Source organism: Erythrolamprus reginae, chromosome 4 (genome assembly GCF_031021105.1).
Source record: "Erythrolamprus reginae isolate rEryReg1 chromosome 4, rEryReg1.hap1, whole genome shotgun sequence".
Lineage (NCBI taxonomy): Eukaryota > Metazoa > Chordata > Lepidosauria > Squamata > Dipsadidae > Erythrolamprus > Erythrolamprus reginae.
In genome coordinates, this window is record NC_091953.1 from 70,568,192 (window position 1) to 70,594,077 (window position 25,886).

Here is a 25,886-nt window from a genome sequence, read left to right on the forward strand (position 1 = left end):
TCTGGACTACGACTGCCACTCCTCCACCCCTTCCCTGGGGTTGAGGCTGGTACAGCACCTTGAACCCGACTGGGCACATCTCAGAGAAGGGAACTCACCCCACTGAGCCCAGCCAGGTCTCAGTCACACATGCCAGGTGGGCTTCCTCATCCATGAGTAGATTGTGGATGAGGAGAACTTTATTTCCAACCGACCTGGCATTGAGCAGCAATAGCCTGAGCCCAGGGTCTGGGCTTTGCCTATCAACAATTATATGGGTGGAGTTTGATGTCTCAGAGGGGCTAGAACAATCACTTTTAAGCAGTGAGTCTTGGTTCCCCATGAATGGCCTACCACTCGGTTCCCACCATATCTGCCTCTCCCAGTCAGAACCGGTATGCTCATCTATTATATATCTATGCATTAGGGTTTTTTTTTTACCTAAGTGTAAATTGTTACTTTTCTCACTATTGGATTATATTTTGTTAGATAGGGTCCAGTGTTCGTCTATTGAGATTATTTTGGATCTTGAGTCTATCTTCTGGTGTGTTAGCTACTCCTATCAGCTTGGCAAATTTGATCAGTTCTCCCTCTATTCCCTCATATAAATCATTTATGAAAATGTTAAAGGTTATTGGCCCTAAGACAGAACCCCATGTAACTGCACTGCATATTTCCCTCCAAATAGATGTAGTTCCATTGAGTGTCATTTGTCAGCCAGTTATAAATCCATCTGTCGGTGATGCTGTTTATCCCACATTTTTAACTGACTAAAAAGAAGGTTGTGTTCTACTTTGTCAAATGCCTTATTGAAATCCAAGTACAGTGGTACCTCTACTTACGAACGCCTCTACTAACAAACTTTTCAAGATACGAACCCAGTGTTTAAGATTTTTTTGCCTCTTCTTCCGAACCATTTTCACCTTATGAACCCGAGCCACGACTGCTGGGATGCCCTGCCTCCAGACTTCTGTTGCCACCCGAAGCTCGCATTCTTGCGCTGCTGGGATTCCCCTGAGCCTCCCCTCACTGGGAATCCCCACCTCCAGACTTCCATTGCCAGCCAAAGCACCCATTCTTTTGCTGCAGAGATTCCCCTGAGCCTCCCGTTGCTGGGTATCCCCGCCTCAAGACTTCCGTTGCCACCCGAAGCGCCCGTTCCTGTGCTGCTGGGATTCTCCTGAGGCTCCCCTCACTGGGATTCCCTTCGTTTTTGCTGGCGCCGCTTTGAATCCCAGCGAGGGGAGGCTTAAGGGAATCCCAGCAGTGCAAGAACGGGTGCTTTGGGTGGCAACGGAAGTCCAGAGGCGGGGATTCCCAGTGGCACAAGGCAAAAGAGGTGACTTTTGGGATGGGTTTGCACGCATTATTTGCTTCTACATTGATTCCTATGAGGAAAATTGCTTCTTCTTATGAACTTTTCTACTTATAAATCTGGTCACGGAACGAATTAAGTTCGTAAGTAGAGGTACCACTGTATACTATGTCTATCTATTAATTTAGCCACTTTTCAAAGAATTAAGTAAAATTTGTTTCGAATGTCCCTGGTATAACAAATAGGTCCATGACATTCTGCTCCTTCCTTTCCTAAAAATGTCAGTGACATTTTTAATCCTAGAATATTTCCAGAGAAAATTATTTGGTCTTTATCATATTATATGAGCTAGAAGATCTCTAGGGCAAAGTTTTGATCCTTTGGCATCTGAACATTGCTCAGTGAATTAAATAATCCTAATAGTCACAATCTGTAATTAAGAGTGGTTGGCATATCATTATCTAAACACTTTCTGCATAACCAAACCAAAGTTGCAACAACTTGCTAGGAAAACATGCTTTCTATCTTAATAAAGCACAAGAGCTTTGAAAGAAAATACCTTTGTACAAATCCAGTATATGATAAACATAAAAACATTGCCTAAGTTATAATGTTGACACATCCCATTTATTATGAGCAAAAGTAGGTGTGAAGTGCTATTCTTTGCAGGATCTTGTGAGACTCAGATACTTTCTCTATGCATTTGAAGACACATTCTGCTGAGTGCTTCCATTTTGGGATTCATTTGCTTTGTTACTAGCCAAGGCATAATTTTCAGTATTCTCTGGGGATTTTAAGTTTTCCTTTTCTACAAAGTTGCCATATGTCAGAGGTTTGCAGACATAACAAAAAAACTTGAAGCATATTACCAAGCCTTCATAAATATTGGAAGAAAAAAGCTTCTTGCATGGATGACAGAACTGGTAGAACACAAGCATAAAAAGGACAGCTATGCAATAACCAATCAGTAGTTGCAAGAATAGCATTGGAGCACATACATATGTGTAGACATCTGTCTTGTATGTGTACCACATTATTAAGAGAAAAGCATTCTCAAAGAACCTCAGCAAATAGTACAAAACCAGCCTACCCCAGTTTGGTGATTTGTCAATTAAATCAGAATCATTAAGCTTCAGCTGTACCGCTGACCAGCAAAACATATTGATGCCAGCATACAGGAAAGTGAGGAGACATAAGACAATAGTGGTGCCTACTTTGCTCAAGGCCTTCTCTATGTTTTCTGGCAGAGTACACTTGCTTTGCCAGAACTGAATCCAAGGATTTAAAAAAAAAGCAAAAAAATTCACCAGCACCACAGGCAGGATCCAGATCTGAAGAACTGAACTGAAGAGGACAAGAACTATCACTCTTGTTGCAATCTCAAAGCTCCTCCAGAGGAAAATGCAAAGATAAGCAGCAGGTTTCACACTGATGTCATAATTGTCATACTTGATCTTAATGGCCAGAATATTGCATCGCAGTGCTCCATACACAATTGACAGGAGGGAAAGGACCATGAAGATACCTTGGAAAAATAAATATGACAAACAATAGTTTTTTGTTTTTTTGCTGCAAGAACTGCAAGAATGAGACTATATTTGGAAATTAAAAATCATACAGAGCACGAAAGTATTATTTTTCTTATGCAAAGCACTTTTCCAGTCCTCTTATACTTATTCCTAATGCAGGGAAATATTTTTCCAGAAAAGCTATAAAAATAAGCACAAAAACTTAAATGAAATAATACCAGCAACCATACACGATTTTTCTGAATGACTGGCTAATGCAATATACAAAAACACAACTTGCATTATGCACAGAAACAACAAATTTTGGGTAAAAATTTATAGATGGATACAGGAAATAACAGGCTTCCAAGTAGAATTCACCCCAGAGCTATTTTTGTTAGAAATTGCAAAAGGGGAATATAATAAAACAACTACATATATTATATTATATATTATAACAGGAATAAGAATTGTGTTTGCACAATGTTGGAGACAAAAGAATATGCTCTCTAAAAATTTAGTATTAAAAAAAATATTTGATTGTTCCAAAATGGAGAAACTAACAATTGAATGGAAAAATAAATGAATCTGGAATATCATGCAATATGGAAGAAATGGTACAATTGGATTGAGGATAGAAAAAACAAAAAAAGAAAGACAAAATTCAAGGAAAAGTAAAACATGTAATTGAAGTGTATGGAATATATTTGGATTTAAATGATAAGTAAATAATATGTAAATGAGCATAGTTATGTATAAATTATGAGTACAGTATTTGCAAAAAAGAAAAATACAATAAAATACATTTTAAAAAAGTACTTCTTAATTATCAACATATTTATCAACTGAACAGAAAGAATATAGTAGACTGTTGTTTACAAGCTGCAATAATCAGCTCTATAGTGTTCCCTGAGTTACAACGTGATGAAAAAAGGTTCTTTATGACCAATCCTCACTGCTACAGTTCCCAAGTCTTTAAAATAAAGAAAAGCTGGGTAAGATCATAAGCACAGTTGGGGTTCCATTTAGCAACCACTTTGTTTAGCAAATAAATGCGGTGTCTCAGTGGCTAAGACACTGAGATTGTTGATCAGAAAGTTCAGCAATTCGGCGGTTTGAATCCCTAGCATCGTGTAACCGAGTGTTCGCCCATTACTTGTCCCAGCTTCTGTCAGCCTAGCAGTTTGAAAGCACATAAAAATGCAAGTAGAAAAATAGGGACCACTTTGGTGGGAAGGTAACAGCGTTCTGTGCACCTTCAGCATTTAGTCATGCCAGCTACATGACCATAGAATCGCTACCAGACAGCGCAGGCTCTTTGGCTTAAAAACGAAGATGAGCACTAACCCAAAGTGTCGGGAACAATTAGCACGTATATGCAAGGAGAACCTTTACCTTTACTTTTGCTTAACAACTGAGTTGCTGATCCTAATTGTTAAGGAAGAACTATACTATTGTGCTAAGTCAAAAAAACACAATATGACATACCATAATACATAAACACAGTTATAGGTACACAAAGCAGAGATGAGTTCCTCCCAGTTTGGATCAGTTTGTCTGAACCAGTAGTGACCCACTAGTGATGTCACGCTAACATCACAAAACTGGTTCAGTCAGTGCCAGTCCGTGAGCAATGTTCCCTCTAATTTTTTTTGGGTGTGGGCGGAAAAGTATAGTGTCTGAGCGGCAGTCCCCTTGGGACTGGGCGGCATAGATAGATAGATAGATAGATAGATAGATAGATAGATAGATAGATAGATAGATAGATAGATAGATAAATAAATAAATAAATAAGAAAAAAATCCCTTCTTTTTTATTAAAAGAAATTAATAATTTAAAAAAACCAAAATCCATTACTATTAAAACTAAAACAACCAGCAAAACCAAAAACATAACTATTAATAAAAATAGGTGAGGGCTGGGGTTTTTTTTCTCTGTTATTATTTAAGTGCTTTTACCATATGCTTTAAATCAAGAGTCACTTCTCTCTCTGTTTCGCTCTCTTTCCTGCCATTCTCTGCCTCAATCATTTTCTCACTTCTCTTTTTTTCTCCCCTTTTTTCTATAATTTCTCTCTCTCTCTTCCTTCCACTATTCTCTCTCTTGCTTTCTCTGTCTCTCTCTCTCTTGCTTTCTTCCTCTCTCTCACTCTCTCTCACTCTCTTCCTTCCTCTCTCACATCTCTCTCTCTTTCTTTCTCTCTCTCTTCCTTCCTCTCTTCTCTCTGTCTCTTTCTCTCTCTCTCTCGCTTTTTCTCTCTCTCTTCCTCTATCTCTCCCCCTCTTGCTCTCTCTTTTTCTCACTTTCTCTCTCTTGTTTTCTTTCTCTCTCTCTCTTGCTTTCTCTCTCTCTCACACTCTTTCTCTCTTGTTTTCTTTCTCTCTCTCTCTCATTCTCTCTCTCTTGCTATCTCTCTTTCTCTCCCCCTCTTTCTCACTTTCTCTCTATCTTGCTCTGTCTGTTGCTCTCACTCTCTCTCGTTCTCTCTCCATTCTTCTCACCGGCAAAGGTTTTTCTTATTTTGAATGTTCTGGGCAGGCTGGCAGGGTGATGGGGAGCGTGCACACCCACACGCCCCACATTGAAAATCACCTTCGTCGGTCTCCACTGTGAAAACACCTGCCCCGCCTCTCCTGCAGTCCCCTCGCTAACAGCCCAGGACGAAAGTGCTCTCAGCAAAGGGACTGTGAGAGGGGCAGGGTGAGCGTTCCCGCTGTGGGAGGAGCCGCGCCCCAAGGCGGGAAGCGGAGGAGAGAGGTGGATCGGGCGAGCAGGTGGGAGGCAGCGGTGAGAAACCAGGGGCGTGAGGGGGCCGGAGGCACTGGGAGGGGCAGGGGCGGCCACGGCTCCTTGCGCGCCCTTGGAAAAGGGTGCGCAGGAGGGTTTTTGGGGTGCGCACGCACGCAGCTTAGAGGGCACAGTGTCTGTGGGTGCCATCCTTTTTTCAATTTTTTAAAAACATTTTTAATTTTTTAAAAAAAATAATTTTAATTTTTTTTCCTTCTGAACATGCGCAGAAGCTGAGTTTCTGGCACTGCACATGCATCACCAACTGGTTTTGGGGGGGTTTCCTGTGCATTTCCCTCCCTACTGGGCATATGTGTGTGGCCACACAGCACAGTCAGGTGGTGCGCAGCCATGCAGCATGGGAGGAAGTGAACCTGCAGCGAGGTAAGTTAGAACTCACCCCTGACACATAGGGAGGTTGAAAAGATCAATCAAGCATTTAACATTTTAGCTCTTTAGGGTTTGAGAAAAACATCATACTCACACTTCAGCAATCATTCAAACTTCTTTACAAAAGCCCATGGATTTGAGCTACAGACCTCAAAGTGTGTAAAGCTGTTCTGTCACTTAATTGTGAAGCCTTTCCTCCATCAGTCAGCTGTTATTTGGGTTCCTTAATAGAAATATGATTAACACCTACCAGTAGTGGGATTGAGTATGTCTGCATGGTAAAGTGGCTGCCTATTTCTAATGCCCATCAACTGTTATTTAGGCTCTTTTTGAAGATGGATTTAGTACTTCTTTCCAAGAACATTGCATGGTGTTTGAAAACAGTCATATAACAGTTGGCTGGTAGAAGGATTATTCAAGGATTATGCACAGCCATTTTTGGAGCTGTTATAAGACACAACATAGAATAACAAAGTTGGGAAGGACTTTAGGGTCTCCTTGAGCAGGGGATCCATTTCAGACAAATGGCTGTCCACTCTCTTCTATATATTATGTTATATTTATATAGATATTGTTCATATATATCACTATATTATAAGATCACTCATTTTATCATAATGTGATTTATTTGGCTTCAGTTTGGTGAGCTTGGTGAGATCTGAGAATACAGACATTATGGTTATAAAAAACAGTTTTTTGTTTATTGTGTGAAAAAAAATCTAACCAAATGGTTTTTTTCCATGTTCAAGAAAATGGTCACTTAATAATAATAATAATAATAATAATAATAATAATAATAATAATAATATTTGTATTCCACCCCTCTCTGTGGACTCAGAGCGGTGATGCAAATATAGATAATGTAGCCCCTATGGATCATACTACTTGCAAATCTCTTTGTTGGAGATATCTTTGATTGGTACAATGCTTCAGTTGGTAATCTCAGATTAAAAAAAATACTGTCAGGTTCCAGGAAGTCATTGGAACAAAAGCTCAAATACAAACATCTGTACATGGAGTCTTTTAATTCTCCAACTCCTGGCACTCACCAACGATAATTCATTGAATGAAGACTTTGTCAGCAGAAATCACCTAGTACTCCCACCACCTATTTAAGCTGTAGCATGCGTCCATCCCGTGACTCCACACCCTCTTAGGGTCACTTGACTCAAACCATAATTGCACAGCTTCTTAGCACTTCATGCATGCACCTAATGACACCCACTAGCCAGCTGGGCATTGCTAACACCACTGGCATCTCCAGGCTTTGCAGAATGTTTTTTGGCTAGTGAAGATCAAGAGATTACCCCCCGCCCCCAAGCCTGTTTGGAGAACTGGTCTACTACGGTCCAGATTACTGTGTTACTGCTGGGGAGATCCACAATAAAATTAATGGCCATGGTAATATTAGGACTTGCAATGGACTGTGACAGGCCAGATGGTTTGCCTGGCTGTTTCTTCATTGTCATACATTTTGGGCAACTATGAAGGTATGCCTCAATATCATTTTTTTTAATTGGGGCCACTAGAACTGGTAGTTAACAAGATGTAAGTTTTTAAGAACCAAAGTGACCGGCTGTTTGTACATCATGATAGCGACTCAGAACTTTAAGCCACAAGGCCAAGACTGGTAGAATTAGCCTGGTACCACTGATCAGTTGCTAATACTTCTTTCATATCCTTCACTAATCCTGTTATTATTACTTTACTAGTGTCATTTACATTTTTTACAAACTTTAAACTTGACAGCTTCAAGATTTGTGGACTTCAATTCCCAGAATTCCTCCACCAGTCAGGCTAGCTCAGAATGGGAATTGAAGTCCACAAGCCTTAAACTTGCCAGGTTTGAAGATCCTTGCACTCCTAACCTCTAACTCAGGTGTCCTCAAACTTGACAGCTTCAAGACTTGTGGACTTCAATTCCCAGAATTTCTCCACCAGTCATGCTAGCTGAGAAATGGGAATTGAAGTCCACAAGCTTTAAACTTGCTAGATTTGAAGATTCTTGCACTCCTAACCCCTAACTCAAACAAACAAAACAAACAAATGAGGACAATTCATTTTGTTAGTTGTTCCTTTAGTTACAGAAATGGTTACTGATAGAATCATTTACAATTACAGTTTCCTGCTGAGGTTGCCTTAATATTACTACTTTACCATGAGGTTTTCAAAGACCCCTCTCTTGACTACTTCAATTTTCACAAATGAAGTGCATAGAAATACTGTATATGGTGATGATGATAAACCTGAAATACTCCTTAAAAGGAGTGTTTCTAGAGCAAGAATCTCCAACTTTGGCAACTTTTAAGAGTTGTGGACTACAACTCCCAGAGTTCCTCACCCACCTTTGCTGGCTGAGGAACTTTGGGAGTTGAAGTCCACAAGCCTTAAAGTTGCCAAACTCCCATTTTCCTAAAGAGAGAAGGCTTTAAGAAGCTGCAAGATTTACCAGGAAGTTATAAACTGGGAGCACATCTTATTCCCCATCGTTTATCTATTCTTATCTATTTGCATCTTTCCGTTCCCACGATGATCCATTGTTTCGGTTGGGCCACTCGGGTGGAAAAACTGGTTGGCTTTGCATCGGAAGTGCTTAGAACAGTGTGGGCTTTGCGCTTTTCTCTAAGGTGGCATGAAGTTCCCTTGTTTCTTCTCTGGCAGGTCCTGGCGGACGGGATAGTTCAGACACCACTGTCGCCACTCCTGCCATGGAAAGGCAGACAAGGGGGAAAGGCTTCTTTTTCCCTCGGCTGCCTTTCCATGGTGGAAGTGAGGGTGGCGGGAGGGGGAAGGAAAGATGGGCGTGACTAACCTACCAAGGGAAGAGGCGCCAAGGAGAGAAGCACAGCAGCTCGGCACTTGCAAATCTTTTCCCTGGTCTTGGATCAACCCCATTTGCTGTAGCAACCTCAAATGCCTCAAAAAAGAGTTGCAAGTGCTGAGCTGTCATGTTGCTCTCCTCAGCACCTCTCTCCCTTGGTAGGTTAGTCACACCCACCTTTCCTTCCCCCTCCCGGCCGCCGAGGAAAGCAGCGAGGCAGCGAGGCAGTTGCAACTCTTTTTTGAGGCATTTGAGTTTGCTACAGCAAATAAGGTTGATTCAAGACCAGGGAAAAGATTTGCAAGTGCTGAGCTGCTGTGCTTCTCTCTTTGGCGCCTCTCTTCCTTGGTAGTTTAGTCACACCCACCTTTCCCTCCCCCTCCTGACTGCCGAGGAAAGCAGCGTGGCAGCTCGGCACTTGCAACTCTCAGCAAATCAACCTCATTTGCTGTAGCAAACTGAAATGCTGCTGCCGGCAGAAGCTTGGCTTAGCTTCGCTGCATTTATTTATTTATTTATTTATTTTATTTTATTTTATTTATTTATTTATTGTTAGAGTTAAAAGGGACCATGAAGGCCATCGAGTTCAACCCCCTGCCCTAGCAGGAACCCTATACTACACCAGTCAAGTGGCAGTTCAATATTCTCTTAAAAATGTCCAGAGTGTTGGAGTTCACAATGTCCGCTGGTAGGTTGTTCCATTGGTTGATCGCTCTGACCGTCAGGAAGTTCCTCCTTATCTCCATGTTGAATCTCTCCTTGGTCAGCTTCCAGCCATTGTTCCTCGTCCAGCCCTCTGGTGCCCTGAAGAATAAAGTGATCCCCTCCTCTCTGTGACATCCCCTCGTATACTTGTAGACTGCTATCATGTCCGCTCTGGCCCTCCTTTTCTCTAGGCTATCCATGCCCAGTTCCCTCAGTCTCTCTTCGTAAGTCTTGGTTTCCAATCCCTTAATCATCTTGGTTGCTCTTTTTTGCACCTTCTCCAGAGTTTCAATGTCTCTTTTGAAGTGTGGTGACCAGAACTGAATACAGTACTCCAGGTGTGGTCGGACCAAGGCGTAGTAGAGTGGTATTAAGACTTCCTGGTCTTGGAGTGTATTCCCCTGTTGATGCAGCTTAGGATTGTGTTGGCTTTTTAGTTGATTGTCCACCAAGACTCCGAGGTCTCTTTCGCAGTGGCTACTGCTAAGAGGGGTTTCTCCCAGGTTGTATGTGTGTCCAGGGTTTTTTCTGCCGAGGTGAAGGACTTTGCTCTTGTCAATGTTAAACATCATTTTGTTGGTGTGGGCCCACTGTGTTAGTCTGTCTAGGTCTTTCTGTAATTTGAGCCTGTCTTCTAGGGTATTGGCTACCCCCGCAAGCTTGGTGTTGTCTGCGAATTTCATCAGTTACCCTTCTATTCCCTCGTCCAAGTCATTGATGAAAATGTTGAAGAGCACAGGGCCCAGGACTGAACCCTGTGGTACCCCACTGCCTATGTTCTTCCATGTGGATTTGGAACTGCTGAGGACAACTCGTTGGGTGCGGTTGGTCAGCCAGCTAGTGATCCATCTGCATGTGTTGTAGTCTACTCCGCTTTTTTCTAATTTGTTGATTAGGAGATGGTGGTCGACTTTGTCAAAAGCTTTGCTGAAGTCTAAGTATATGAGGTCCACCATGTTGTGCTGGTCTAATGATTTAGTTATGGTGTTGAAAAAGGATATGAGATTGGTTTGGCATGATTTGTTTCTGACAAACCCATGTTGGCTGCTGGATATTATCTTGTTTGTTTCCAGGTAGTGGCAAAGCTGTTTTTTAAATTATTTTCTCCAGTACTTTTCCAGGTATTGAAGTCAGGCTAATAGGTCTATAGTTGCTTGGATCCGTCTTTTTCCCCTTTTTGTGGATGGGAACTACGTCCGCTCGTTTCCAGTCTTCTGGTAGGTCTCCAGTGGCCCAAGATTTTTGGTAGATGAGGAGAAGAGGTTCTGCTATGGTGTCTGTCAGTTCTTTTAGGACTCTAGGTTGGAGTCCGTCAGGTCCCGGTGATTTGTACTCATTAAGCTCCCTCAAGTAGACCCTAATGGTAGCTTTGTCTGTGTTGAATTCGGTTCCGGGGCTGTTATTTGCAGTTAGGTTGTACGTTGGTTGGTTGGTAGTTCCTTTATGTGTGAAGACTGATGTAAAGTAGGTATTGAGCAGCTGTGCTTTGTCTCTGTTGTCAGTGATTTCGTTACCATCTTTGTTTTTTAGTATGGTGACTGTTTCCTTGATTTTTTTCTTGTTGTTTATGTGGTGGAAGAAGCTTTTTTTGTTGTTGTTAATTTTCGTTGTGAGGTGCTGTTCGTGTTGAGCTTTTGTTGTTCTTATGTTTTGCTTGCAGGTTCTGGCTGTTTGCTGATATTCCATCTTGGTTATGAGTCTTTCTTTCCATTTGTTGTATTTGGCTTTTTTTCCTTTTAAGTTGTCTGCGAGGTCCTTGTTTAGCCATGCTGGTTTCATTTTAGTTTTTCTGCTTTTCTTTTTTGTGGGGATTGAATTGTTTTGGGCCTCAATGATAGTGTTTTTTAGGGCTTCCCAGGCATCCTGTGTGGATTTACTCTTAAGAAGTTCCTTCCAGGGTTTATTCTTCAGGTTCACTCTGAGCTTGTTAAAGTCCGCTTTTCTGAAGTCTGGGACTGTAGTTGAGTTGGGTGTTGTAGTTAGTGATTGCACAATGTTGAATTTTAGGATGGTATGGTCACTTTCACCTAGCGTCCCTTCTCCTTCTATTCCCTCAATCATTTCTTCCCTGTTTGTTAAAATTAGGTCTAGTATTGCAGTCCCTCTGGTTGCTGTTTCCACTTTTTGAGTTAGAAAGTTATGGCATATATACATAGAATTAAATAGTATATTTTGGATGTTCAGTAATAGTAAATAGAGAGGGAAATTGTATCTCTTTGAGGCAAGGAGAGGCCAGGTACCCTAGTCCTAACCCAAACCAGCGGGATAGGAAAAACAAACCCAGAGTCCACTTTCTGCCACACATTTAACAATAACTAGAACATTACAGGCTTATGCATTTTGTTTCAACATCTTTCAGTGCAAATTGGGTGCTCTGGGGTGGAGCTCCAAATTTTGCTACCGGTACTGCGTTCCTGACCGTAACCGTAGGAGCCCATCACTGCTTCAGATGTATTGGTACTTCCCTAGCTTGCATATCACTATTAGAGCTAGGAAATGTCATGGATTGAGTAAAATGTAGTGATTCTCACTCAACAACGCTTTTGCTTAACAACCAAAATTTTGGGCTCAATTGTGGTCATAGGTCTTTCTTTCTTTCTGCCTGCCTGCCTGCCTGCCTGCCTTTCCTGTCTGTCTATCTGTCTTTCTTTCTTTCTTTCTTTCTTTCTTTTCTCTCTGTCTCTCTGTCTTTTTTCCTTCTTTTTCCTAGCATCTCCCCCCCCCCCCCCCACACACAGGTAAATTACACAGTCAATACTGTACTGGTTTTTATTTAAGGTTACAAAGCAAATGAAGAATCATTTTGAGTATTCTCTAAAATTTCTTCAGTAGGATCCATAGCTTATCTGGCAAAAGATTTTTCACCTGGCAGGAGCCTCGGCACAGGGCAGGCAGAAAGTGAAGTCCCCCACCAGCTCCGCCCATGCAGCTGTGATCCAAGAACAGCCAGCAGCGCCTCGATGGGGAAGGCAAATCAAAGGGAGCCCAGCAGCTCAGGCCATGGCGATGGGGTGGGCCAGTGAATCGTCCCATCGCCGCGGTCTGAGAAGCAGCAGCATAGCAGAGCTCAGGCTGGCTGCCGCTGTTGCTTTGCTTGGCATTTTTTTGCTTCCATGCTGGAAGCAAGAAAATGCCAAGTGAAGCTCCAGCAACAGTTGCAACCGGCCCGAGCTTGCCGTGCCCCTAGGACCCCATCCCTGATACAATGCACCATTTTGCAAATCTGATGGAAGCAGCTGGCTTTATCCTCCCTCCCCCTTTCCCCATTGGCTGAGCAGCGACGGCATTTCTGCAGCAGCCAAACAGCCCCTCTCAGTGCAGAGCTTCACTTTGGGCTCAGTATTGGACCCCACTCTGGAAAGAAGGGATTTCGCTGCCCCACGAGATCCACCCAGTCCCACGTGGAAAATGCTCCTACTTTCACCGGCACCCTGAGATCCCATGGGAAGGGGTGAGGAGGGGTGGTGCCCAGCCTGGCTGGTAGGCGAGGGAGGGACGACCTGTCACTCGGTCTCCACTGAGAGGAGCTCACAGGAGGGAAAGAACTCATCTCCATTTCAGAGCGCAGGAAACTTTTGCAAGTTTTAGCCTTAATACATTACAGTGCAGCCTGTGGGTGAGGGCTAACACCATGAGGCACACCGCCACCTTAATGGGCTGCACCTCTGGTAGGTGGTCCAGGAGCCATGGTCATTCTGGAGAGTGACAAGCAGCCGGCGCAACACCATTGTCACCCGCAGGCCTAAGAGCCTTTGCCTATTGCACCCTGCCTGCAAGTTGTGCGCTCTGCCTCCATGGTGAGGCTCCGGGGACTGGAGTGGGTGGAGTAGTAGTGCAAGAGCACCCACCAAGATGCCGAGTGCCTGAACAGCTTGCGAGGCTGAGGAGGTCGGTGGACAGACCCTGAAGGGGCAGATCTGTCGCCCGCACCAGCGTCATGTTCTTGGAGGTCCCTGTAGCAGCAGCTGAAACCAGAGCTGCATGGTGGAGCTCGACCAGAGATCCACTGGGACTGGCTAACTAGGGCGGTGCGCCTAGGAGGAACAAGGTTTCAGATTATGCTTCCAGGGGGCCCAAGAACATGGCGCTGGTATGGGCAATGTATCTGCCCTTTCAGGGCCTGTTCACTGACCTCCTCAGCCTTGTGATTGGGCAGCAGTGGTGGTGTTGGGTGCCTGGGGTATGGACGTGACATTCCCGGGGCTGCTGCTTCTCTAAGAAAAGCCGCCACCACCCCTAGTTCCTGCAGAGGTGCATGGTGGGCTGGCAGCGGAATGAGGAGCTCATGCGCAAAACGGGCACAATCCCCACCTACTCCCTGAGGGCAAACTTCTGCGCCCCGCTGCAAGCTCTAAAGAGAAAGACGGAGAGAGGGCAAGGCGAGACCTCCGTTTTTGGCAGTGCCATCAGCCAAGCAGCAGAAACGACTGTCACTTTTCCCACACAGGACAAACACACACACACACCTGTGGCGCTGCTCAAACTGGAGGTCTTGCCTTGCCCTCTCTCCGCCTTTCTCTTTAAAGCTCACGGTGGAGCACTCAGCCTCCCACCTCCCCTAGAGGCGCATGGTGGGCTGGCAGTGGAATGGGGAGCTCGTGCACACACACGCTCGTGACATTTAGAGGAAAAAACCTTTGTGGCCAGAAGATTTCCCTGCACTTTCTTTGCCGCTCCGCTCCCCACAACTCAGTGACTCGAGTATCAGTCGAGGTCGGAGTTTTCAGCACATTTTTGGTGCTGAAAAACATGACTTATACTCGAGTATATATGGTATATGAACTTGTGTATGGTGGAGAAAAAAATAAAAAATACATCGGGGCACACAGACAATGAAGGTAATCTCTCCAGAGTAGGCTAAGACAGTGCTACTGACTCCTCAGCCACTCCCCAGCTTCTATGTGCCTTTCAATCACCTCTGCCATTACCTTGAACTCTTTGTTAGGAATTAGCCTGGTGACAATTTGCCAGGTTCCAGGAAGGAACAAAAGCTCAAATACAAATGTCCGTACATGAGATCTTTTAATTCTCCAACTCCTGGCACAAAAATCATTCATTGAATGAAGACTTTGTCAGCAGCAATCTCCCTTGCTCCTGCCAACTTTTTAAGTTGTAACATGGGCCCAGTGAAAGGCTATCAAAATTTTTACTAATACACTGTGGGCATGACTTATGCAGGACACCCTGCATTTTCTTTCAACATCTTTCAATGCAAATTGGGTGCTCTGGGGTGGAGCTCCATTTTCACTACCCCATTGCGTTCCCCCACATCCGGGCACTAGCCCACCCCTGCATAGGCCCCACCACACAACTCCACTCCCTCCCTGTGTCACTTGACTTGAAATTGATTGTGCAACTTCTTGGTGCTCTGCACATGCACCTGACGACACCCACCAGCCAGCTGGGTGTCACTAACACCACCGGCATCTCCAGTTTTTACAGGGAGTTCGTCGGCTGGCAAACATTGGGAGGTTCCCCACTGCCCAAATGGCAGCAACGTGAAGAGTTCTTCTGCCCAAATGGCAGTCCCAAAAGGCTTAAAAAGAATTTAAAATTGTAGCTTAATCTAATATCTGAGATTGTAACCATTTTTACTTTATTTTACTATGTAATATTTATTGTAAAATATTGGTATCTACAGCATTGGTAACTAGTATGATGACAACAAATGCCTGGAAATGTTGCTGACAACATATGTCAAGTTAGTCATACCACCACCACAATAACCTTTTTAGCCATTTTTCTGAACCTTTCTAAAAAGAGAGACATAGATTTAGACATTATTTGCCTATAATTTCCTTCTCAAAGCATTTACTGAAACATAAATAGAGAAAAAACATAGTTGTACCTACCTCTAGCTACTGTGATCTCTTGTTGCAGGACACAGATGTAAAGTTGAAGTGTTAGCTGAGGTGCAGATCCTAGGAAAGCTTGAATCACTGATACTCGGCTAAATGCAGATCTGTGTGTAAATAGCTTCCCCTCTGCCTGGCCTACTTCCTTCTCAACTTCTTCTGAATGTCCATCTTTTGGCATCTGTCTTTTCTTAGTAATACTGACATAAGGCTCTTCCACTGTACCTGCATGAAAGTAAATATAAAAAACTTCCATGCACCTGGAAAGAACAAACCAGAGAAACCATCACAGCTATCTATTTCTATCACATATTTTAAAAGGATTGCTTGAACATGTACACTGTCATTCCCTAAAATAATCTGTATACACACCAATCAGCTAACTCACAAAAATTATGAATCATATAACAAAATAATAGCACTAAGTATTTTATATGAATATCCAGAATATTCTAAACATCCCTTGGAAAAAAGATTATTTAGAGAAAAGCTTCCTTCTCTTGATATGCTACTATTTGGTTACATGCTAATATGATCCACATTTAGCATTATGGAATTTATATAGCCCAATGCATATCTTGAGAAGCATTTTGGTATACAGTGGTACCTCAAGATACGAACCCTTCATCTTACGAACAACCCGAGATACGAACCCGGGGTTCAGAAAATTTTTGCCTCTTCTTACGAACTTTTTTCATCTTACGAACGCCAAACCCGAACTTCCGGGTTCGGCGTTCGGCAGGCTGCTGGGAAGCCCCGCAGCCCGGCTGTCACCTTTTAAAACAGCCGGGGGGCTTCCCAGCAGCCTCCCGAAGCTGAAGCCGGAAGTTTGGGTTTGGCGTTCGGCTTCGGGAGGCTGCTGGGAAGCCCCCTGGCTGTTTTAAAGGTGACAGCCGGGCGGCGGGGCTTCTCGGCGGTGGCAGGTTCGTAAGATGGAAAACGTTTGGGAGGCCGCTTTGGGTTTTTGGCTGGGAGGGAGGGCAGGAGGTCCGGTGCTGGGGGAGGGAGTCAGGAAGGTCCTCCTGCTCCCCCCTCCCAGCGAAAAACACAAAGACAGTCTGCTGCCACAGACCCCGTTGTATTTTTGGCTGGCGGGGGAAGCAGGAGGTGCAGGATCAAAAGTGCTGGGGTGGGGGGGCTGTCGGGACACCCCCCACCCCAGCACTTTGAATCCCGCCGTTTCTGCTGGATACGGGCGATCGGTGGGACGAGCTGCCACAGCCACCGGTTTCCGCGCCGCTCCTCCCACCCATCGCCCGTATCCAGCAGAAGCTGCTGGATTCAAAGTGCTGGGGTGGGGGATGTCCCGACAGTCCCCCCACCCCAGCACTTTTGAATCCCGCCGGCCAAGAGCACTCGGGCAGCAGCTTCTGCTGGATACGTACGATGGGTGGGACGAGCGGCGCGGAAGCCGGTGGCTGTGGCAGCTCGTCCCACCCATCGCCCGTATCCAGCAGAAGCTGCTGGATTCAAAGTGCTGGGGTGGGGGGTGTCCCGACAGCCCCCCCACCCCAGCACTTTTGAATCCCACCGCTTCTGCTGGATACGGGCGATGGGTGCGACGAGCGGCGCGGAAGCCGGTGGCTGTGGCAGCTTGTGCCACCCATCGCCCGTATCCAGCAGAAGCGGCGGGATTCAAAAGTGCTGGGGTGGGGCGGCTGTCGGGACAACCCCCCCACCCCAGCACTTTGAATCTCGCCGCTTCTGCTGGATAAAGGCGATGGGTGGGATGAGCTGCCACAGCCACCGGCTTCCGCGCCGCTCCTCCCACCCATCGCCCGTATCCAGCAGAAGCTGGAGTGGGGGGTGTCCCGACAGCCACCCCACCCCAGCACTTTTGAATCCCGACAGCCAAGAGCACTCGGGCAGCAGCTTCTGCTGGATACTTGCGATGGGTGGGACGAGCGGCGCGGAAGCCGGAGCCCGGCCCCGTGGGCTCGGTTACATCTTCCGCTGCCAGCCAGGCAGCGCAACGAAGAGAGGCATTCGCTTTCCTCCCGCCGGCCCCTCAATCGGGCCGGCAGGGAACAGAATGGAGCCTTCTGCGGCGGCTGCCTGCTGGGCTGGTAAGGGGGGGAGCCGAGCCCAGCCCCGTGGCATTCGCTTTCCTCCCGCCCGCAGCTGACTGATCGTGGGCGGCTTCCCGATCTCGGAGAGCTTCCTGGGCATGAAAGCTCGTGAATGCAACAAGGACGAAAGCCAGGAAGCTCTCCGAGATCGGGAAGGAGCCCACGGTCAGACGGCTGTGTGCGGGAGGAAAGCGAATGCCTCTCTTTGTTGCGCTTCCGCCAGCATGGCCTGGCTGGCAGCGGAAGATGTAACCGAGCCCACGGGGCTGGGCTCGGCTCCCCCTCTTACCAGCCCAGCAGGCAGCTGCCGTGGAAGGCTCTGTTCTGTTCCCTGCCAGCCACGGAGCCCAGCCCCGTGGGCTCGGTTACATCTTCCGCTGCCAGCCAGGCAGCGCAACAAAGAGAGGCATTCGCTTTCCTCCCGCCGGCCCCTCAATCGGGCTGGCAGGGAACAGAATGGAGCCAGCCCAGAAGCAAGAGACGCAGGATCGGGCCAGCGGCAGGCGCAGGGCAAGGCAGCAGGTCTGCATCCTGGGCGGGCGGCGGGTGAGGAGGCGCGGGCCAGCGGCGATTCTCCTCACTTTGGAGAGCTTCCTGGGCATGAAAGCTCGCGAATCCAACAAGAACGAAAGCCAGGAAGCTCTCCCTGGCGGAGACTGCCGGCCCCTCAATCGGGCCGGCAGGGAACAGAGAGGAGCCCACATGGCTGTGCTCCGTGACGGGGACCACTGGCTTGCCTAGCGGGCTGGGAGGGAGGCGGAATACGGGAGGAGGAGGAAGAGGAGGAGGAGGGAGGAAGGAGAGAGAGAGAGAGGGAAGCCGCCCGGCTGTTTTAAAAGGTGACAGCCGGGCGGCAGCGTTTTTTTGCCGGGGGGGGGGTTTGTTGCACGGATTAATTGACTTTACATTGTTTCCTATGGGAAACAATGTTTCGTCTTACGAATCTTTCGTCTTACGAACCTCCCCCTGGAACCAATTAAGTTCGTATCTTGAGGTTCCACTGTACTGGTTAAGGCACCAGGAGACATTGAGTTCTAGTCCTGCCTTTCGCACACAGCCAGCTGGGTAATCTTTGGTCAATCAATCTCTCAAGGTCCTAGAAAGAGACAGTAGGAAACAACTTCTGAAACATGTTACCAAGAAACTTGTAGGGACTGGTTGAGGCAGTCACCAGGATTCAAAACTGACTCAGAGATAGCAAAAAAAACTTAAACCCATACTACATGTATCTCAATGTACTATATATAATTAAATAATTTTATAGTGCCATCCAATTCACTGACAGTGCTGCCAGGCAGATTAAAGAAATAACCTCCCGAAACAAAACCCAAAAGACACCCCCCCCCTCGCCCCTGGTGCCAACATTCAAACAGCTCATCACCTGATGGGCTCCATATTAACCTGGATCATCAGACCCACTGGCAAAACTATGATTCCAGGGCCCTTTGAAAGAATATGAAGATGGGTGCTACTGTGATCACTGTAGAGATGGTGTTCCACAGATTGGGAGCCATCACAGAAACGGCCCCTAGTTGGACCCACTTGGTGGACCTTCTTGATTTAGGAAACCCATATCATACCCTGCCTTCCTGATTTGGTGGGCTGGATATATATAATTGGGAAACATGGTCTTTCAAATAACATGGCCCCAAGCTATGTAGGGCTTTAAATGTGATAACCAACACCTTGAATTGGAGTGAAAAGCAAATGAACAACCAGTCTAGTTTCCACAAGAGAGGTGATGTGTGCTAATCTAGACTTGCAAAAAACTATGTAACTGCTACATTTTGAACCTATATACAGGGGGTGGACAAAAAATGGAAACACTTGACTTTTTGGCATCATAATGTTTAAACATTTTCAAATCAATCAAAACTTGACATATTTTAATTTTTTTAAAAAAATCTATTATTTGATATGTTTTTTTAAATTACCTTTTTTTAAACAGAAATTTAAGGAAATTGGTTATAACCTTCTAGAAATTTCAGACCTCTCAGACTTTCAAAGAGGCCAAATTGTTGGTGCTCGAATGGCAGGTGCTAGTATAACAGAAAGTGCCCAAATGTTTGGTGTTTCAAGAGGTAATGTCTCAAAAGTAATGACTGCTTTTGAAAGAGAAGGGCAAACGTCCTCAGCCAAGCACAGGTGTGTTTGAAAGTTGAAGTTGTCTGGGAGAGACCGTCAGACTCTAAAGTGAATTGTGGATTGCAAGACCACAGCTCCTAAAATCACTGCAGACCTCAATAGACATGTACAGAACCCAGTTTCCACAAAAACTGTTCGAAGGAAGCTTCACAAATCTGGATTCCACAGAAGAGCTGCAAGGTGTTTCCTTTTTTTGTCCACCCCTATAGGCTATTTTTCGGAGTACAAGACACACTTTTTCTCCCCCTAAAAGAGGCTGAAAATTTGGGTGTGTAGACAACCCTCATTGTGTCAAAGACCTTGGAGTACTCATATCCAATTACCTAAGTCCTAGAGCCCACTGTAACAACATTGGCAAAAAAGCATTAAGAGTTGTCAATCTAATCTTACGTAGCTTATTCTCTGGTAACATCGATTTGCTAACTAGAGCTTGCAAAACATTTGTCAGACCAATTATAGAATACAGCTCACCTGTATGGAACCAGCATTGCATATCAGACATTAATACAATTGTGAGTGTCCAGAAATATTTCACAAGAAGAGTCCTTCACTTCTCCTCCCACAACAAAATATCTTACTCCACTGGACTTGAAATGCTGAAATTAGACAATTTACAACTATGTCACTTCCGAACTGATTTAACCATAGTTCACAAAATCATATACCAAAATGTCCTTCCTGTTAATGACTACTTCACCTTCAACTGCAACAAAACACAAGCACGTAATAGATTCAAACTAAATTTAAACCGCTGAATTTAAAATGAAAGGCAATTAGAAAATGAGAAATTGGGAAAGTATTTACGTCCTTATCACATAACAAAAAAAGAGGGATTGCAGTTTATGCTAAAAAAGAATTAGATCCAAGAAAAATATATGCAGATAAAAAGGAAAGAATTTTAATCATGACAGTAAAAATTGTTAACGTACATGTATCATTAGTGGTCATTTACGCACCAAATAAAAATTATAAAAAATTATTCCATAACTTGCACCAGAAACTGATTGAATTAGAAGTAGAAGACATTTGCATGATAGGTGATTTTAACGGTATAATTGACCCCATTAAGGATTATAAAAGTGTTAATAAAAGTCGATATAAAAAAAGAAAGGTACTCCCAAAAACATTTTATCAGATGAGTGAAGAATTAAACTTGAGGGATTGTTGGAGAACAAGAAATCAAAATAAAAAGGAATATACATTCTACTCCAGTGCACACCAAAGCTGGTCCAGGATTGACATGGCGTGGGTTAACAATAAAATAAGAAACTTAATAAAACAAATTCAAATTGACAAAAATGATTGGGCTGACCATAACCCAATAAAAATCATATGGAATGAGGAGGATAAGAAAAATAGGAGTTGGAGATTAGATCTACAACTATTAAAAGAACAAGAATATATAGATTGGATTGAAAGAGAAATGAAACTATTCTTAAAAGAAAATAACAATTCAAATACCTCCCTTCAGAATTTATGGGACACAGCAAAAGCCTATCAAAGAGGCTTAACAATACCCTATAAATCAAGAAAAAATAAGGAAAAAAGACAAAACCAAAAAGAGTGGACACTTAAATTAGGAAAATTAGAAAAAGAATCCCAAAAAGACCCAGGAAACTTAAATATAAGGCAAGAAATTATGCTGACAAAACATAAATTATGCTGACAAAACATAAACAGAGATAGAAGAAGTAACAAAGAAACTGAGAGAAGCAAAACAAAATCAATTTGAACACGCAAACAAACCTGGTAGATGGCTATCATATAAATTGAGGAAAGAAAGAGAGAAGAAACTAATCCAACAATTAGTAGATAAAAAAGAAATAACACATTACCAATTAGAAAAAAAGAAAGAAATAGCATTAGAATACTATAAAGAACTGTACAGTGAAGAAAATATTAAGGAAGGAGATATATCAAAATATCTAGAGACATGCAAAATTAAATTAATAAGTAAAGAAGATAAAGAAATGTTAAACAAAGAAATAACAAAAGAAGAATTGGAAAGAATAATCATGAAACAGAATAAGAATAAAACACCAGGCCCAGATGGGTTCCCAATTGAATTCTATAAGGTAACATTCCACATAACGGGAGAATTATTATTAGAAATTTATAACAAAATGTTAACAAATGGTGAATGCTCGGCATCATGGCAAGAAGCGAATATCACACTGATACACAAAGAAGAAACAGATCCAAAATATATTAAGAATTATAGACCAATATCTCTGTTAAACGTAGACTACAAAATTTATATGTCAATTATAGCAGATAGATTTTAAAAAATATTAAACAAAATAATACATTCTGATCAGAATGGTTTCCTGCCTAACAGACAAATTAGAAATAATATAAGAATTACATTAAATATGTTAGAATATTATGAAAGCCATAATGATAAGGAGTTTGCAATGCTGTTTCTAGACGCCGAGAAAGCCTTCGACAATCTCAATTGGAACTTCTTTAAAAAATTAATAAACATCATGGATTTAGGAGAGAATTTAAAAATACAATAAATAAAATATACTCCAAACAAAAGGCAAGGATAATCATAAACGGAGATCTAACAAATACATTCGATATCAAAAAAGGAGTGAGACAAGGCTGTCCACTATCTCCCTTAATATACATAATGTCTACAGAAATCCTATTAAACCAAATTAGAGGGAAAACATCAATACAAGGCACCCAAATTAAACAGCAAATATATAAAATGCAAGCTTTCACTGATGATCTGGTCTTCTTCTTAGAAAACCCAGTTAATTCAATGACACATTTAATAAAAGAACTAGAGAACTATAGAAAAGTGGCCGGATTAAAAATAAATAGAAATAAAACCAAAATATTAACTAAGAATTGTAACCAAGATTTAAATAAATTACTAATAAAAGAAACAGGTTTCCAAATAGAAAAAATAAATAAATATTTAGGAATTTGGTTTACCGCAAGGTACCGTATTTTTTGCTCCATAAGACGCAGTTTTTTTCCTCCCAAAGTAGGATGAAAAATCAGCCTCGTCTTATGGAGCGAAGATGCAGGCAGGGGGGGGGGGGGGAGGCTGCGAAGTCGGAAGCGCCATCCCGCCGGCTGGCTGGCTAGCTGCTGCCTGGCCCCCTCCCTCCCGGAGGAGGGTCTCCCTCCTCACCACCAGCGGCGCTCCCCCCGCCAGCCAGCCAGCCAAGCCCTGCCCGCCGGAACCGGCTCCTCGCTCTCCACCTGCCGCCCGCCGCATTTGCAGGAGGTGGGGAGGGTCGGGCGGCCCGCCAAGGCCAGGAGGGATGCCGCTGCCCCCCCTTCCCTCTCTCCGCCCGCCGCTGCGCCGAGAGGAAATGCCGACAAAGGCTTTTCTCAGCGGAGGCCGGCGAAGGCGATATTCAATGCCCTGCCCGCCTCACCTTTGCCGAGAGCTTTCAGCAAGGGGGTTGTAGGAGAGGCGGGGCTGGCGGCAAAGGTGATATTCAATGTCGGGGGCGCACGGGCGGTTGCACGCGCTCCCTATCTCCCTGCTAGCCCACTCGGAATATTCAAAATAAGAAAAGCCTTTGCCGGTTAAGGTTTTTCTTATTTTGAATATTCCGAGTGGGCTAGCAGGGAGATAGGGAGCGCGTGCAACCGCCCGTGCGCCCCCGACATTGAATATCACCTTTGCCGCCGGCCCCGCCTCTCCTACAACCCCCTTGCTGAGAGCTCTCGGCAAAGGTGAGGCGGGCAGGGCGTGCGCGCGTCACCGCTGAGAAGAACGGAGAGAGAACGAGAGTGAGTGAGAGCAACAGACAGCAAGATAGTGAGAAAGAGAGAGTGAGAGAAAGGGGGGAGAGAGCGAAAGAGAGGGGGAGAGAAAGAAAGAGAGGGAGAGGGAGAAAGAGTGGGGGAGAGGGGGGAGAGCTAGCAAGAGAGGGAGAGAGAGAGAGAGGGAAAGGGGGGGAGAGAAAGAGAGAGGGAGAGGGGGGAGATAGCAAGAGAGGGAGAGAGAGAAAGAGAGAGGGAAAGGGGGGGAGAGAAAGAGAGAGGGAGAGGGGGGAGAGATAGCAAGAGGGGGAGAGAGAGAAAGAGAGAGGGAAAGGGGGAGAGAAAGAGAGAGGGAGAGGGGGGAGAGATAGCAAGAGAAGGAGAGAGAGAAAGAGAGGGAAAGGGGGAGAGAAAGAGAGGGAGGGAGAGAGAGGAGATAAAGGAAGAGGAGAGAGAGAAAGGAAGAGAAAGAAAGAAAGAGGGATAGAAAGAGAGAGAGAGAGAGATGCTCAGTGAGCCTTTCTTTGAAGTTGCCTTTCTTTCTTTCTTTCTTTCTTTCTTTCTTTTTCTCTCTTGCTCTCTTGCTCTTTCATTCTTTTTTCTTTCTCTTTCTTTCTTTCTTTCTTTCTTTCTCTTGCTTTCTCTCCTTCCTTCCCTCCTTCCATTTCTTTCATTCCCCCTCTCTATTTTTATTTCTCTTTCATTTTCTTTCTCTCTTTCTTGCTTTCTTTCTTGCTCTTTTTCTTTCTCTCTTTTACCTTCCCTTCCTCTATTTCTTCTTTTCTTTCTCCTTCCTACCTTCTTCCCTCCCTCCCTCCCTTCAGTCCTTCCTCTCTTACTCTCCCCTTTCATAAGTTTCCTTGCTTCCTTCCTCTGTTCCTGTTCCTTCCCCCTTTCTTTCTTTCTTTCTTTCCTTCCTTTCCTCCCTCCATTTCTTGCTTTCCTTTTCCTTCCTCCCTTCTTTCCTCCCTCACTCCCTTCTTTCACTCCTTCCTCTCTTCCACTCCCCTTTTTGGCTCAAAATATTTTTTTTCTATTTTCCTCCTCTAAAATCTAGGAGCGTCTTATCAGCAGGTGCGTCTTATAGAGCGAAAAATACGGTACTCTTCACTGAAATAACTAAATTATATGAAACTACTAACTAAAACAAAAGAAGACTTAGAAAAATGGTCAAACTTAAATCTATCCTTAATGGGAAGGATTAACACAATAAAGTCTAATATACTTCCAAGGTGGCTCTATCTCTTTCAAACAGCACCAATACAATTAAATAAATCATTCTTTACCAAAATAAATTAAATAATTTCTAAATTTATCTGGTGCAATAAAAAACCAAGAATAAACATGAAAGCCTTACAAGATCTAAGAACAAGAGGAGGATTTGGTTTTCCCAACTTAGAAATATACCACCAAGCCACTAAATTACTATGGATTAAAGAATGGGTCATCCTTGAAAATCCTAGAATTCTTACAATAGAAGGTCACGATATAAATGAAGGATGGCACACACATTTGTGGGAAAAAGAACATACAAAACATTCTCATTTTAAACAACATCAAATTCGGAACACACTGTTGACATACTGGTGGAAAGTTAGGAAAAAACACTAAAACAAAATACCCAGATGGCTATCTACATTAGAAGCCCAAATTCATCCAAATATAATCAGCCAAGAACAAATAATAACCTATGAAGCCCTATTAAATACCAATGGAAGTCTAAAAACTAGAGAAAGACTTAAAGAGGAAGGCATAGTAATAGATTGGCTACCATATTACCAAATTCAAAGTAGATACAAAAAGGACTTGGTGAAATCCGGAATATGCAAAAAAGAAAATGAAATAGATAAAATATTGACAGGATCTGATAAAAAATTTATAACCAAAATGTATACTTATCTACTAAATCATGAAAACATCGAAGAAATAGTCAAACCTAATATGATAGCTTGGATGACTAACTTTGGCTACGCAATTCAGATAGAAGACTGGAAAAAACTATGGTCAGTTAACTACAAGATGACTTTGTCAACACCATACAAAGAAAATCTTTACAAAATGTTCTTCCGATGGCATTATGAGCCAGCGCGCCTAGCCAAAATGAATGTCAATATTAGTAACAAATGTTGGAAGTGTAAAAAAGAGGTGGGAACATACTACCACATATGGTGGCAATGTAAGGAAGCAAAAAAATTCTGGATCCGAATTCGGAAATGGATGGAAGAAATTCTGGGCTATATACTTGAGATAAAACCGGAAATGTATTTATTAGGCATAATCAGAGGTAATCATAGCAAAGAAAATTATTACCTAATAAATCACTTACTTACTGCTGCAAGATTAGCATACGCACAAGTTTGGAAACAAGAAAAGGCTCCAAACAAAGAAATGGTGATTAAAAAAATATTAGACTGCGCCAAATTTAGCAAATTAACATATGAGATACAAAACCAACAAAATAAGGACTATTACAAAGTGTGGGGAAAATATACAACTGGGTGGAAATTAAGAAAAAGGTATTGCAAATAGAATTGTAAAAAAGTAAATCTTGTAAATATATAAATTGTAAATGTTCAATGT

At 43.6% G+C, this 25,886-nt stretch overlaps 1 protein-coding gene across 1 annotated transcript in view; it reads right to left on the reverse strand.

Annotated features, from left to right (window-relative positions):
- Positions 1–1,989: 1,989 nt before the first annotated feature.
- XK (X-linked Kx blood group antigen, Kell and VPS13A binding protein) overlaps positions 1,990–25,886 on the reverse strand; it is a 57,380-nt gene continuing 33,483 nt past the window's right edge. Inside the window, exons 2-3 of the mRNA XM_070751798.1 lie at positions 15,358–15,620; positions 1,990–2,819 (exon numbers count right to left, since the gene is read on the reverse strand). Coding sequence (XP_070607899.1) covers positions 1,990–2,819; positions 15,358–15,620 — 1,093 coding nt within the window. The remainder of the gene's footprint in view (positions 2,820–15,357; positions 15,621–25,886) is intronic.